Consider the following 17,103-nt stretch of genomic DNA (forward strand, 5'->3'; position numbering starts at 1 on the left):
TTAATATTTTTTTCAGGTTGCCAAGACCTGTACCCGCACTCACTCAGAGGAATTATATACTTCAATTTCGCTGCAAGATATGTTGCAGAGCAGATACGTAGCTGTTGTCTATTCACTGTCTAAGTAGGATGCCATCATTTAGTTGCATTATACTGGAGTACAGTTTAAACTGACTATAAATTGCACTCTGGAGAAGTATGCACCAAGTAAGTGGATTAAGAATGGAAAAGATCCACCTTGGTCTATTAGACAAAATTCAGAAAATGCCGAGGAAACAGACTGCTGCATTTCCAGTTCAAAAAAGAATGCAGAAATTCTGACAGGCAAAAAGTTTTAGAAATTTGTGCGTCTATGATTTAGAAAACATCACTAATGCAAATCTCAGCATGCAATTTTCTGCACGATACTGTGAATCATGGATGAATGGCAACAGGCAGATTCCATATTCCTGGATTTCCAGAAAGCATTTGACATGGTCTACATCTACATCTACATCTACATCCATACTCCGCAAGCCACCTGACGGTGCGTGGCGGAGGGTACCCTGAGTACCTCTATCAGTTCTCCCTTCTATTCCAGTCTCGTATTGTACGTGGAAAGAAGGATTGTCGGTATGCTTCTGTGTGGGCTCTAATCTCTCTGATTTTATCCTCATGGTCTCTTCGCGAGATATACTTAGGAGGGAGCAATATACTGCTTGACTCTTCGGTGAAGGTATGTTCTCGAAACTTTAACAAAAGCCCGTACCGAGCTACTGAGCGTCTCTCCTGCAGAGTCTTCCACTGGAGTTTATCTATCATTTCCGAACACTTTCGCAATTACTAAATGATCCTGTAACGAAGCACGCTGCTCTCCATTGGATCTTCTCTATCTCTTCTATCAACCCTACCTGGTGCGGATCCCACACTGCTGAGCAGTATTCAAGCATTGGGCGAACAAGCGTACTGTAACCTATTTCCTTTGTTGTCGGATTGCATTTCCTTAGGATTCTTCCAATGAATCTCAGTCTGGCATCCGCTCCACCGACGATCAACTTTATATGATCATTCCATTTTAAATCACTCCTAATGAGTACTCCCAGATAATTTATGGAATTAACTGCTTCCAGTTGCTGACCTGCTATTTTGTAGCTAAATGATAAGGGACCTATCTTTCTATGTATTCGCATCACATTACACTTGTCTACATTGAGATTCAATTGCCATTCCGTGCACCATGCGTCAATTCGCTGCAGATCCTCCTGCATTTCAGTACAATTTTCCATTGTTGCAACCTCTCGATACACCACAGCATCATCTGCAAAAAGCCTCAGTGAACTTCCGATGTCATCCACCAGGTCATTTATGTATATTGTGAATAGCAACGGTCCTATGACACTCCCCTGCGGCACACCTGAAATCACTCTTACTTCGGAAGACTTCTCTCCATTGAGAATGACATGCTGCGTTCTGTTATCTAGGAACTCCTCAATCCAACCACACAATTTATCTGATAGTCCGTATGCTCTTACTTTGTTCATTAAACGACTGTGGGGAACTGTGTCAAACGCTTTGCGGAAGTCAAGAAACACGGCATCTACCTGTGAACCCGTGTCTAAGGCCCTCTGAGTCTCGTGGACAAATAGCGCGAGCTGGGTTTCACACGACCGTCTTTTTCGAAACCCATGCTGATTCCTACAAAGTAGATTTCTAGTCTCCAGAAAAGACATTATACTCGAACATAATACGTGTTCCAAAATTCTACAACTGATCGACGTTAGAGATATAGGTCTATAGTTCTGCACATCTGTTCGACGTCCCTTCTTGAAAACGGGGATGACCTGTGCCCTTTTCCAATCCTTTGGAACACTTCGCTCTTCTAGAGACCTACGGTACACCGCTACAAGAAGGGGGGCAAGTTCCTTCGCGTACTCTGTGTAAAATCGAACTGGTATTCCATCAGGACCAGCGGCCTTTCCTCTTTTGAGCGATTTTAATTGTTTCTCTCTCCCTCTGTCGTTACTTCGATATCTACCATTTTGTCAACTGTGCGACAATCTAGAGAAGGAAGCACAGTGCAGTCTTCCTCTGTGAAACAGCTTTGGAAGAAGTCATTTAGTAATTCGGCCTTTAGTCTGTCATCCTCTGTTTCAGTACCATTTTGGTCACAGAGTGTCTGGACATTTTGTTTTGATCCACCTACCCCTTTGACATAGGACCAAAATTTCTTAGGATTTTCTGCCAAGTCAGTACATAGAACTTTACTTTCGAATTCATTGAAAGCCTCTCGCATAGCCCTCCTCACACTGCATTTCGCTTCGCGTAATTTTTGTTTGTCTGCAAGGCTTTGGCTATGTTTATGTTTGCTGTGAAGTTCCCTTTGCTTCCGCAGCAGTTTTCTAACTCGGTTATTGTACCACGGTGGCTCTTTCCCATCTCTTACGATCTTGCTTGGCACATACTCATCTAACGCATATTGTACAATGGTTTTGAACTTTGTCCACTGATCCTCAACACTATCTGTACTTGAGACAAAACTTTTGTGTTGAGCCATCAAGTACTCTGAAATCTGCTTTTTGTCACTTTTGCTAAACAGAAAAATCTTCCTACCTTTTTTAATATTTCTATTTACGGCTGAAATCATCGATGCAGTAACCGCTTTATGATCGCTGATTCCCTTGTTCTGCATTAACTGATTCAAATAGTTCGGGTCTGTTTGTCACCAGAAGGTCTAATATGTTATCGCCACGAGTCGGTTTTCTGTTTAACTGCTCAAGGTAGTTTTCAGATAAAGCACTTAAAAATATTTCACTGGATTCTTTGTCCCTGCCACCCGTTATGAACGTTTGAGTCTCCCAGTCTATATCCGGCAAATTAAAATCTCCACCCAGAACTATAACATGGTGGGGAAATCTACTCGAAATATTTTCCAAATTATTCTTCAGGTGCTGAGCCACAACAGCTGCTGAGCCCGGGGGCCTATAGAGACATCCAATTACCATGTCTGAGCCTGCTTTAACCGTGACCTTCACCCAAATCATTTCACAATTCGAATCTCCGTCAATTTCCTTCGATACTATTGCACTTCTTATCGCTATAAACACGCCTCCCCCTTCACTGTCCAGCCTATCTCTGCGGTATACATTCCAATCCGAGTTTAGGATTTCATTACTGTTTACGTCTGGTTTCAGCCAACTTTCTGTTCCTAGTACTATATGGGCGTTGTGACCGTTTATTAATGACAGCAGTTCTGGGACCTTTCTATAGACGCTCCTGCAGTTTACTATTAGCACATTAATATTGTTATTCCTTGTTGCATTTTGCCTACTCCTGCCTTGCCGCGTCTCAAGAGGCGTCTTGTCGGGCCTAGGGAGGGAATTCTCTAACCTAAAAAAACTCCATGTGCACTCCACACGTACTCTGCTACCCTCGTAGCCGCTTCCGGCGTGTAGTGCACGCCTGACCTATTCAGGGGGACCCTACATTTCTCCACCCAATAGCGGAGGTCGAGAAATTTGCACCCCAGCTCTCTGCAGAATCGTCTGAGCCTCTGGTTTAAGCCTTCCACTCGGCTCCAAACCAGAGGACCGCGATCGGTTCTGGGAACGATACTACAAATAGTTAGCTCTGATTCCACCCCGCGAGCGAGGCTTTCCGCCTTCACCAACTCCACCAACCGCCTGTACGAACTGAGGATGACCTCTGAACCCAGACGGCAGGAGTTAATAAAGGTCTGAGCATTAGAATGTCCAGTCACACTAATGGGACCACCTGTCAAAAGACTGAATAACCACCTTCTGCAGTGTGGGCCACTGCCAGACATGCAGGAAGGGTCACTGAGGTTCTGGAAGGTACCAACAGGAATGTGGAGCCCTGCAGATGCCAGTGCCATGGCCAGATGCACTGTATTTCTTGTTTGAAGATCCCTGGTGCGAGGCGGTCCCACAATTCTTGACTGGCTTTAAATCTGGGGAGTTTGGTGGCCAGGGGAATACAGTACACTCGTCACGGAACTTTCCTTATCAAGCACGTACACTGCGAGTTGTGTGACATGACACACTGTTCTGCTCGTAGATACCATCATGCTAAGATGGACATGCATACTTTTATTGATCCATTGTGCCTTCCATAATGATGAGCTCACCGAGGGAATAGCAGGAAAACATATCCCAGACTATAACGCTTCCTCCCCCGGCCCGGACTCCTCCAACAATTGTTGGATGCTGTTCGCTCTCGACGTTCACACCATAAACATCAATGGCCATCTGTTATCTGAAAAGGCCATCTGTTGACATCCAGTTGCAATATTGGTATGCAAATTCCAGCCTTCGTTGCTGATGAACAGCAGTCAACATGGGTGCGTGAACCGGACATCTGCTGCACATGCCCATACACAGTAACATTCGTGAGGAGACACTGTTGGTAAACCTCAGTTCATATACGCGGACAGTTGCTCTACAGCTGCATGTCTATTTTGCCATACACATCTCCACGTCATCTATGGCTGAGGTGCACCACAGTTGCCTTGGTGATCGTTTTGGTTAGTGCCATGCCATTTTGCCATGCACAGTATACTTTACTTGTGGCAGCACATGAAAAGTTTATGGACCTAGACATTTTGGAAATGCTTCCATTCTTGGCCAATGATCATGACCTTATGGATGTCAGAAATACATTCCGTTTCTGCATTATGACAGTGACTGCACTGTTTCCCACATCCCCCCTGACATGCTTTATAGTCCATTCACTGCCAGTGCTGCCATTCACTGTCTGTGAATGGTTATTGTATGCTGATGTTGAACACAGGAAGTGGTCACATTTAAGTGACTGGACTGTGTAGTGAGAGACTTTAAGACTTTTTAAGTAATAGAACCCAGTATGTTTTCCTGGACATCGAATGTTCGTCAGGCACAAAGACATTGTCAGTTGTATCCCAAGGATGTGTGACAGGACTGCTCTTGATTTGATGGATGGGTGAGCAGGAATCTGTGACTGTTTGCTTATGATGCTGTATTTAAATAAGGAGGTGTCATTATTTATTGATTACAGGGGGATACAGGATGAATTCGACATAATTTCTATTTGGTGTGATGAATGAGGCTTGCTCTAAATGTGGAACATGTAAGCCAAAGGAGACAAGTAGGAAAATCAGTTCTACAGAAATATTTAAGCTCTCAGACACAGGCCTCCCTCAGAAACAGAATTCTCACATATTAATAAACACATGACTACTTTCTCTGGGCATTATGCCAAACTATGACTGTATCTAATGTGAGCAGCATTCTGCTTGGGCAAGGAGAGAAGGTAAGGAGATGGCATGTGACAGTCTGGGAAAGGATAGCTGGGTAAGGGTGAGCGAAGACATTAGTGCAGGCTGTGGGAGCATGAGGGACATGGTGGGGACAAAAGCCCTAGCAGCTCTATCCTGTCCATATTCCCAACCTCCCTAGCAGCCCTACTCCATCCTTGCACACTCCCACATGCAGCACCAACATCATCTCCGCCCCTGCCCTGTTATCTCTCCCCCTCCCAACTGCATGACTCCTCCTTACTCCACCTCCTCCCCATCTAACATCTAATTGCTGCTCATGTCAAACACTAACAGTCGGGCCCTAGCACCCAGAGACAGTAACCATGTGTGTGTGAGTTGTTGTGTTAATATATGAGAGTTCTAATTCTGAGGAAGTACTTTGTCCAAAAGCTTAAGTATTCCTAGAATTCTCTTTTTTGTGCCTATCTGCAACTCTCATGTTCCACTGTTTGAAAAACAATGGTGTAATGTTTGGATACAATATTAGTTGTGAGCTGCTTCTCACACCCATAAGTGGAATGTTGCAAAGTGATACGAAATGTAAAGAGCACATAAGGCAGTTTTAGGAAAGACAAATGGTGGACTTTGGTTTATTGGGATAATTGTAGGAAAGTGTAGCTCATCTATAAAGGAGACAGAGTATAGAACACATGTGTGCTCATTCTTGGTGGTGTTTGGGATCCCCAAACAGGTTGGATTAAAGGAAGACCAAAGCAAATCAGAGGCAGGCTGTTAGATTTGTTACAGGTAGGTTTGATCAACATGCATATATTATGGAAATGCTACATGAACTCAAATGAAAAGCTCTAGAGGGAAGCTGATGTTGTTGCAGAACACTAATGAAGAAGTATAGAGAACTGGCACTTTTTCCCCTCACTCCATTTGTTAACAGAACAGGAAAGGGAATGAGAATTATGGTCGTTTGTGGAATGTGTGTGTATTAGATGTACAAATACAATATCACAGAAGATAAAAGCAAATACTCCCAAGGGACAAGTCCAAAAAATGAACCACATGCTTGAAAATGCCTGTCACAGATGAAAGGGAGAGGGAGAGCAGATTGCTTAGGACTCTTGTTAATAATCAAAGTTGCTTTAGCTTTTTTTGGGCAAGGATGGGATAGGAAATAAACTGTTGCTAATATGAAGAACCATTCACCTGAGGGGTTTAATGGTAGCCATCAAACATTATTTGTACCAAACTTTTTTGGATTCCCATACATTGCCCTTGGGAGACTAATCTTCATTTTTCTTTCATGCTCCTCAATAATCTCCTTTATGCTTCTCTGTTCTGTGTGCTACATTCTGCTCAAGCTCACATTACATGAACAGAGGAGAGGCAAAGCAAGGAGAGAGAAGGGAGGAAGAGGTGATCATTAGAGCTAAAATATTCATTTCAGAAATGGCCCTGGCTTATTGACAAGACCAAGTGAGAAGTAAGTTCTGAGCTAAAATAACTATGGAAAATCATAGACAACCTAAATGATGATGAGAAGACGGTGACTAACAGCTAAACGTTTCCGACGCTTACTAGTGCCTAAACTACTGCATGACTTCACTTAGTTACACCAGTGCAGCTTCCTCCTCACACCTATTTTTTGTCTCCTATACTACAGTTAACTGACAGAGGTGGTGCATTGGTTAAGACACTGCACTCACCTTTGGGAAGGGCATGTTCAAATCCACAAATGGCCACCTCAGTTTAAGCATTTTGTGACACCCCCCCAGTCACTTAAGGACATGGCCAGCTTCCTTCTCCATACTTATCCAATTCACAGTTGTGGGGAAGACATCTAAAATTATCATCATCATTATTATTATTCATATTATTTTCCAACTTGAGAACTGCTGTAACCTAGGGTAAATATTCAGAGGATGAACAGTGTAATGTGACTAAGGTTAACAGGTGATGTGCATGTGGTCATAAGATATCAAGAAGAGCTATGGCGAGTGAAAATTTTCATGGATTTGGAAGCTGGATTGTGTCAGCACTACCAGTTGAAACATCTCACTAGCCATCAATGAGAGAGAGAATTTTCAGATGGAATTTGTTAAGTAAAAGTCAATAAGAAAACCACGTTCTAACAGGAAGTGCACAAATGGCTCAGGTGGTGACTGAAGAGGCCAAACGGCACTCACTGGATGTGTGTTTCTGCATGGTATGGTGCAACAATGTATGCAAAACGCTGATTTGGGTGTGACAAATTGATACTGTGGTGAACAGCATATAATGATAGCAAGATTGGATGTTCCATGCTACAAACGCTTCTCTGTGTCTTACCGAACCAAAAAATTTTGTTTTTTGGACTCTTTGTGAAGGAAATGGAGAGATTAGACATGTGAGAGGAGGAGAGAGATTGTATTGTTGTGAGACACCATTATGATATTTAGATCGCTCATAGGTGAAGTTTGGAACAATAGTGCAAACCTGCATTTTGCATGGTCAGAATTCGTCAAGAGATTATCTCCGAATTAATAAACTTTAACTTGCTAAATTGTTAGACCTATCATCCAGCCTCATCAAACAACATAGCACACAGTTGCACCAAACAATCTGCATAGTAAAAGTTTTAGAGATTTCAGGTGGAGCAGATAACAACACGGAATTTCCGCGAGAGTGCTGCTGCAGAATACACCTCTTGCTCTCCTGTGGTATTTTAAATGAAATATTTATATTTTCCAGGTTTTCAGGAGAGTAAAGATAAAAGGAAATAAAGAACTAAGCTAAACCAACTAAAACCATTAACTAAACCAACAATTAAAATACGTAAAGAATATTCATTTAGAAAAATAAATAAATAATATTTGAATTAACTAACCAAATAATAATAATTATATAACAAAGTGACTACAAATCAAGAAGTTGAGGAAGTGTGGATAGGTTTTCCATTCACTGCAGAGGACAGTAACATCCACCAGCACTTTGACAGAAATGGAATCCAACATACAGTCACAAGAATGGAGGAATGTATTTGGATCTGAAGTGATGTGTCACCAATGTCACAATGTTGAGACAGTAGGATACCACAGGGTGAGAACTGTGGTCTTATGGGCCACCAAGAAAGAGAATATCAGCAACTGCGAATAACCACATGTGCTAGACTGCATTACAGCACTTCCCATAAACAGCTGTTGGTTGGCAATGTGCACTGTTACTGACAGACTTTCGAGTAACCACCAGAATGTGATGGTGATTAGGAAAATCATATTTAGAAACTGGAGTGCAGGTGTCAGTCATTAGCCACAGGTTTTTGGTGCAGACAATTTGAGGCCTCCTCACTTTACATTAAAGGGAAGTATCACAAGCTCATTTGCATCAGCAAGGGTTATTTGAATCCTAATGCACAGTAAATTCCTTCTTCTTGTTTGGAGTACTCCCTCTTAAGGCATAAGTTGTGATTCTATCATTGGACTGTGTTTCCTGGCTTTGCATTGTGGGACATTTGATTTGAAGTGGCACATTCAGAAGCTCAACAGGGTTTCATTCCCCACAGATACCAAAGCTTATGATATTAAATTGACAAAATATGATGTTAAAGGCCTTAACACCACTGTTAAATAACTATAACAGTCCCTCAAGTTCAACTTCTCTGATAAGATTCCAGCAGAAACAAGGAAGACAACCTGCTTGGACATCAGGCCTCCTGGAAGCCACTGATCATCGCAAATCATGCTCAGTCACGGGCATTGGCACCCATTTGTTTGTGTGGCATCAGTCCAAAGAACTGGGTCCTTAGATGGGTTACTGTATATTGATAGACCACTGTTGGTCAGTCTCACATCATATACAGTAGCAGTGACTACATGTACTGGAGTCATCAAGATTTTGGTTATTTGCTAGACTCGGTCCAAAGAACCTGAGAACCAACCTACAGGGCTCAGTGGACAACCCAAGAGAAACTGCCCCTGCCATTGTGCACAGTTTATAAGGTGGAACTGTAACCCCGAATCCACCAATGAGCGAACCTTGTAGACCGCAGCCCAACAGCAATCCACTCTGCTGGAGTGCACTGTAATTTGAGTTCGTATATTATTGTTTTAGAGGACTGGAAGTTCGCACCAGCCCTCATGTCAAGAATCATGATTTCACCAAATCTGCACCCAGCCATAACTGGCCTATTTCCACGAAGTGCTTTGCCATTTAAAATGACATAAGGGTACTTTATCAAAATACAGCAAATGCAGCAATAATAAACCCGCAATATGACATGAAAGACATTTATTAAATGAATGAAAATATCAATCAGTGTCTGCTGAATTTAATTTTTATTGGGATAATCACTATGGATTGTTGAATATTTAATACAGACCAGAATACTTAACTGATTACAAATTCTGGATTACTCCAGCTTACTTTGATTTAGTGTGAATTGTAAGTAAATTAAAACAACCTTGCTGTTTATTTGCATCAATGGAAATTATAAATTTTATTTTATCAGTAAATGTTGGAAAAACATACCTGAAACTTTCTCCTCTGAGGTATGTTTTGCATCTATTTGTTTTTCCAGCTTCTCTTTCTTTACAAAATATCTCTTTGGTTTTGCAAATCTATCTCCACTATAGGAACTGTCCTGAGATGACTGTTCCTCCTATAATTTATTAATAATACTAAATTAGAAACATATAAGAGAGACAATGTGTCCCAAAAAATGAAGCAGTAGTATACACACACATCTCTGGATATTAAGGATTAGGTCTTACTTGTTAGCTGGTGCTCAGCCATGTTCCCTGATTTGCACAGGAACTTAAAAACTTCAAGCACAACTGTCATGTGCCTTGTACATTTGTGATACAATAATTTAAATGAGATAAATTATAGTTGCATCACTATAACTATAAGTATACAATGGTGTTTTGTCACTGTAAATAGTAGACTCAGTTTCCAAATATACAAGTAATACAACAACAAACACATAAATTAAATCTGACCTTGACCATAGATTGGATTAACGTGTTGAGCTTTTCCAGAGCAGCACGTGATTTATTGTCCTTTCGTAATGTTTTTTTCTTATCACTTTCATCGTCAGATGACTCTGTGCCATCCTTCTTCGTGCTGAAGAATGCAAGTATTGTTTTCTCACCCTGCCTCAAAGGCTGCAGGATACGTAACACACATTGCCTGTAGGGAAAAGGGAAACATATGAGGGTGACATTGGAGATTTTTAGAAAATCAAACAAGGATTAGTTTTAAAAAATTATTTTATTTTTTTAAAAAAATATTCCATTTTAACACAGATAAATCTTTGCATTCAATGAAATCACTCCTTAAAGCAATGATGCCATTTTTCATGAGGTGCCTTAGAAACCACATTTTTATAATGTTCTACTGCTTCATCTGATGATAAAAATGTGATTGCAGTTTACCTTTTACTTTTGGAAACAAAAAGAAAACACAAGGTGCTTGGTCAGGACCTGTATTGTAAAGAGGGCTCATTGTCCTGACCTTCAAGGCATCCAGATATTCAGGTGTTAGTTTTGTTGTACATGGCGATGCATCATTATGATGAACAATTATTTTTCCTTTTGAATGTTTCCCACAAACTTTTTCAAAAATCTGCAGTAAACAGAGATCTTTCTACCAATCAGCAGTAGCGGTAAGTCTGCTTCTAATGCTATGTGGCAATATGGCCCTTTTTTTAAAAAAAACTGGCAACTGTCTTCCTACCAGCACTGAGAATTTGTTAGTCTTTTGTACACTTATTAAAAATATAATAAAAACAGTCTAAATTCCATGAAATAATTTATTTTAAAGAACAGTAACTGGTTTTGATCAATGTCTGATCATCCTTAGACCATTACATAATCCGTGCTGACTGTTTGAGCTGGCGGCATGGAGCACTATGGTAACTGCTCTTGGCTGGTATGAAGAGCTAGTTGCTCAGTGCACACAAAATCTTTAAATGATGACAATTAATGAAATATTAGAGATAACTGAACACACGACATAGCAATAAACTTGCAGAACATTAGAAAATAGCTGTCAAATATATACAAGTTTCATCTGTTTTTAGAACCATCTCAAGAGATCAGTTCCAAAGTTTTGTTTTTGATATGGGAATACTATGTTCCTGACAAATCGAGCTCCTAGAGAGAAACTGAAGTGAATGGATCTTTCTTCACAAGGCCATACAAAAGGAGAGCACAAGTGTTGGAAACCCATTGGAATAGTAGATCCTTCCAACTAATTCACTCAGGAGGAGGTTCCAGAGCTTCATAGCACTGTATTTCTCACAGTCTTTTATATATGTTGTACAATGATCCACTGACAGAAAAAAAGACATTTCATTCCAGACAAGGATCAGCAAAAAAACTATAGCAGTTACATGTAAGGAACAGACTACTTCCATAAAAATAGGATGATTAATCCTAAACAGCCAGATAAACGTGAATTATTACCTTTCTGTACAAGCTGCTTAGTAGTTTGACTTAAAATCACTGTTATGTATGGTTTATATAGCTACAACCAGATTTGATATCTTCAGATAAACTTACTTTCCACAACCGGAATTATTTTTTAAAGGCTATATATTTCAAAATTATTTACAAAACAACCTTATCTCTTTCAAATCACTCTCTTTTACAACTAATACATCATTTGTCCCACCAGTGTTTCCAACGCTCGAAACATTTTCTTACTGATCTTTTAGAAAGTGGTCCTAGAGACAATGTGGCCACAGAAGCAATGTGTTACTTCCATACAACCAACAAGTTACAAGACACACCCACCACCAGCAAAGAAATTGTACCTGCCTCCCCACCAAGGTGCTCAGCACTAGGCTCTGATGGACTGAGACCTCTTCAGTCATTAAAGGTCCATCTCACTTGTGAGCTCCCTCACTTGAGAATCTGAACTGTATTTTTCCTAAATAGAACACTCCTATATCCTCTGCTGACATTCAACTGATTATATTTTGCTTTCACACCATTCATAAGATCTTGGTGATTTTTTTTATTTTATTTTAGCTCTATAGTCTTGAAAGGCATCAGAAGGGTTCCAAAACCTTGGTATGAAGTGCTGTAACACAGCCTCCTCCTTGACCAGTTGATTACTGACGTGATTCAGACCTGTTCTCCATTCTGACCATACCTTTGGGGAGCATTATTTAGGACTCATGGTGTAGTGAACAAGTTCCTTGTCTACATCCACAGATGCCACCACATGGGCACAAGATGACGTCATAAACTGGGGAGCCATTCCTTATCACGTGAATATTTTCAACATGGAGTTAGCTCCACTTCTTTCTGATGCAGGATCAAGTCAGCTGTTTTTGCTGCTGATATTTTTTGTTTACGAGAACCCCTGCACATCTACAAAAACTTGTGACTGTTGCTCTTTTAATCCTCGGCCACCTGGGCTGAATGTCATGAAAATAAAACTCTCTCCTCTCTCTGGTCATGACAGGAAGATGGTGGTTAAATACTAACTCATCTTTCAAACAGGCAATACTACAATCCCACCGGTGCACATAGGGAACATCTTCAGGTATCTTGGCCTGTAGTTCTCTGCAACAGGTAAGTGCACATTCAATTCTTGATAATGCATAACATCACAAATGGGGATCATCAGCCATGCACCTCTGAGAATCCAACTGTGACTGTACACCATTCCTGGACTGTACCATCACATCATTCTGTTCACTCCCATGTGATGCCCCCCTGACTACTTATTAGCTCCCACTTCTGAACATGGCTTGGATATAATCTAAAGCTGCTGGCTTGGGCTTGTTCCTGAATGGTGCAGATAGCAGCCGAAACTTTCCTTGGGCACACTCAACAATTGTGGAATATGTACTTTGCAATATCACATTTACAAAAAACTAAATATTTGAAAAACATTTTTGATACTGTTTATGAAAATTTTGTTATCTGGCTCCACACCTGAGCTGTCAGTGGATCTAAATGTCATGTGGATGATCTGGCTTTGATTCCCAGAACAACTGAGGATTTTTACTTGGTATGAAGGTGGGAACTGTGTGTACTTAGTTTATGAGAACAGTTAATGAGCTACTTGAAAAACAGGTAGAACCTCCAGTTTGAGAGTCAATGTTGAAGGTCATGACAAATAGATTAAACACAGTTTCTTCAGATTTTCTGCACTACCACAAATCCGTGTATACCATCAAATAATGGAAACGAGTACTTAGGTACCACATACTAAATACACTGTCATTGTTTAAGCTAATGAAAAAAACTCTGATTAATTTTAGTTTACTAAAACAGGTATAATGTGTCAAAATTCTTAGTGCTAATGCACTTCCTACATTCCTCTGTCAATGTATTTTATGTAGTACATTAAATGCTACTTACCTCCCAGTACTATGTGCACACAACATATTTCCAATTAGAATATTATGCTGGTCAAAGCAGTCTGCTGTTGTATCAAATCTGTAACAGTTGTTCAATATCAGAATGCAGCTTTCAATGATACCTAACCAATTTATTATTTTTTCTTCAATTTGAAAAGTTTAGTGTGCATACTCATTTACAGGAAACACATCTTACTCATGTCCTGTGTTCACAGAAGTGAAATATATTTATATATGAGACCACAAAACTATATTTATTTAAGAAGGACCAACAGCACATGGAAACAGCTAATGGAAACACCTACAAATACAATTAATATACTACTGAATCACTGTTAGCTTACTATACAGAAGTGATGCTTTGACGAGTAAGTGAACATGATATGTTTTGTTTTCAAAGCCATTCTGAACCATCCTCTGACCAGAGCAGCACTACTTCTGTGGATTGGAGGAAGTAATGATGTTCCCCATATACTCATCAAATTAATCCAAGCAGAGCTGTCAATGGATACCAGGTTACTGGAAGCCCATGAAGATGTGCATGTGGTATAGTTGCATATTTAAAGGCTTGGAGTCAGTTTTCTGGACAGCCTGGATGGAGTGCGGGACTACAGCAGCCTGTTTGAGGTGCACGATCCACCAATGAGTGTCCACGGTATGTGCAACGGTAAACTATGTTCTATATGTGTCTGGTGCAAATTGTGTATTATCAAAAGAACATTGTACAATAGGGAAAAACTGAATGAGGCAGTGCAGTTGTTGAGATGCTGACCTCATATTCGGGAGTATGGAGTTTGCTCTTTCTGATCATCATGATTAAGGTTTTTTTAAATCATGTCAGGCGGACCACCTGTCCCATACTTGTAAAAACATAATTATAAACAGAATACAATGCTTCTATCATAGCACAAGAAAAGGTGTATATGTTCTGGGCAGAATTAGGGATGTAAAAGAAGGGACCTAGCTTTTTGACTTATCTGGCAGCTTCAAAGACATTTAAATCAAAACATGACATATTCACACTTTTCTGTTTGTTAGCATTAGTACCCATGTGATGTACTATAATGCACTGTGTTAAGTACAGTTACATGATGTCATGTTGTATAACATTATGCATGCTATAATGTCGTCCACCATGGTATTTGTCATGTTATGCAATTTGAAACAATGAGTTAGTAAAGTTTAGGATGCATGCATCCCCACTCTGAATTACTTCCTATTATGGATGCACACCCACTCTTGGATACTTCCAATTATAGATGTGTTTCATTCTCTAGCTGCACATAAATTTGTGTATACTTGTTCTTACATCCAGGATTAACTTGTAAAATGTGTGAAATATCAAGATGTTTTGATTTAAAAGTCTTTGAAGCTGCCAGATATGTTGAAAAGCTGGTTCCCTTCTTTTCCATCCCTAACTATGTCCACAAAATGTTAATCTTTTTTTGTGCTACAATAGAAGCATTTTTCATTCTGGTTCCCAACTTTCACACTACCATTATTTTCACCCAATAGACTGCCATAGCTTGGCAACCAATGTAGATTTAGTTGACTTGGGAGATGACGGATCTGCTATAGGTTTTCTTTTATTGTGTTTTAAACCATGTTGCTTGTATCGTGGCAACAGGTAAAGTTTTTGCAAAACAACAGGATGACCATTAATTATATGTATTTGTCTATGTTCTTAAAAAATTTGAACCAATTTGGAGAATTTTGAAACACAGAAGTAAAGAAAACATACAAAAAGAGGTGTTTTTAATGAAGCTGGAGCAAGTCTCCAATTTTATCATAAGAATGCATTTTTAACTCATTCGATTCACTTTAAACTGTTTCCGTGCATTCAAGTCAAGTAACAACAAATTTTGTGTTACATTTAGCTGGACTTTAAACTACCATATCTTGACAACAGATAAAGATTATTGGATAAATAAAATTTGCTATCTTTGTGCAAAGTTTGAACAGCTTCATACAAGTTTAAGGTACACAGGTGGCAAAATTCAATAACCTCCAAGAAAAAACATATTCTTTGCACATAAAATACAAACGAAGCAAGATATTTCAAATGGTTAAAACTATTCTTAGACCAACGTCCAGTACATTGTTGTTGTTGTTGTGGTTTTCAGTCCTAAGACTGGTTTGATGCAGCTCTCCATGCCACTCTATCCTGTGCAAGCTTCTTCATCTCCCAGTACTTACTGCAACCTACATCCTTCTGAATCTGCTTAGTGTATTCATCTCCTGGTCTCCCTCTACGATTTTTACCCTCCACGTTGCCCTCCATTGCTAAATTTGTGATCCCTTGATGCCTAAAAACATGTCCTACCAACCGGTCCCTTCTTTTTGTCAAGTTGTGCCACAAACTCCTCTTCTCCCCAATTCTATTCAATACCTCCTCATTAGTTGTGTGATCTACCCATCTCATCTTCAGCATTCTTCTGTAGCACCACATTTTGAAAGCTTCTATTCTCTTCTTGTCCAAACTATTTATCATCCATGTTTCACTTCCATACATGGCTACACTCCATACACATACTTTCAGAAACGACTTCCTGACACTTAAATCTATACTTGATGTTAACAAATTTCTCGTCTTCAGAAACGCTTTCCTTGCCATTGCCAGTCTACATTTTATATTCTCTCTACTTCGACCATCATCAGTTATTTTAGTCCCTAAATAGCAAAACTCCTTTACTACTTCAAGTGTCTCATTTCCTAATCTAATTCCCTCAACATCACCCGATTTAATTTGACTACATTCCATTATCCTCGTTTTGCTTTTGTTGATGTTCATCTTATATCCTCCTTTCAAGACACTGTCCATTTCGTTCATCTGCTCTTCCAAGTCCTTTGCTGTCTCTGACAGAATTACAATGTCATCAGCGAATCTCAAAGTTTTTATTTCTTCTCCATGAATTTTAATACCTACTCCGAATTTTTCTTTTGTTTCCTTTACTGCTTTGTCAATATACAAATTGAATAAAATCAGGGATAGGCTACAGCCCTTTTTCACTCCCTTCCCACCCACTGCTCCCCTTTCATGTCCCTCGACTCTTATAACTGCCATATGGTTTCTGTACAAATTGCGAATAGCCTCCCACTCCCTGTATTTTACCCCTGCCACCTTCAGAATTTGAAAGAGAGTATTCCAGTTAACATTGTCAAAAGCTTTCTCTTAGTCTTCAAATGCTAGAATCGTAGGTTTGCCATTTCTTAATCTTTCTTCTAAGATAAGTCGTAAGGTTAGTATTGCCTTACGTGTTCCAACATTTCTATGGAATCCAAACTGATCCTCCCTGAGGTCCGCCTCTCCAGTTTTTCCATTCGTCTGTAAAGAATTCGCGTTAGTATTTTGCAGCTGTGACTTATTAAACTGATAGTTTGGTAATTTTCACATGTGTCAACACCTGCTTTCTTTGGGATTGGAATTATTATATTCTTCTTGAAGTCTGAGGGTATTTCGCCTGTCTCATACACCTTGCTCACCAGATGATCGAGTTTTGTCATGATCG

General features: G+C 39.9%; 1 protein-coding gene across 1 annotated transcript in view; it reads right to left on the reverse strand.

Annotated features, from left to right (window-relative positions):
- Window positions 1-17,103, reverse strand: part of LOC126283178 (28S ribosomal protein S31, mitochondrial) — a 61,391-nt gene that overhangs the window by 20,154 nt on the left and 24,134 nt on the right. The window contains exons 2-4 of the mRNA XM_049982251.1: window positions 13,596-13,673; window positions 10,218-10,407; window positions 9,748-9,877 (exon numbers count right to left, since the gene is read on the reverse strand). Of these exons, the coding sequence (XP_049838208.1) occupies window positions 9,748-9,877; window positions 10,218-10,407; window positions 13,596-13,621 (346 nt within the window). The 5' untranslated portion in view covers window positions 13,622-13,673. The remainder of the gene's footprint in view (window positions 1-9,747; window positions 9,878-10,217; window positions 10,408-13,595; window positions 13,674-17,103) is intronic.

This window comes from Schistocerca gregaria, chromosome 1 (genome assembly GCF_023897955.1).
Source record: "Schistocerca gregaria isolate iqSchGreg1 chromosome 1, iqSchGreg1.2, whole genome shotgun sequence".
Taxonomy (NCBI): Eukaryota; Metazoa; Arthropoda; class Insecta; order Orthoptera; family Acrididae; genus Schistocerca; species Schistocerca gregaria.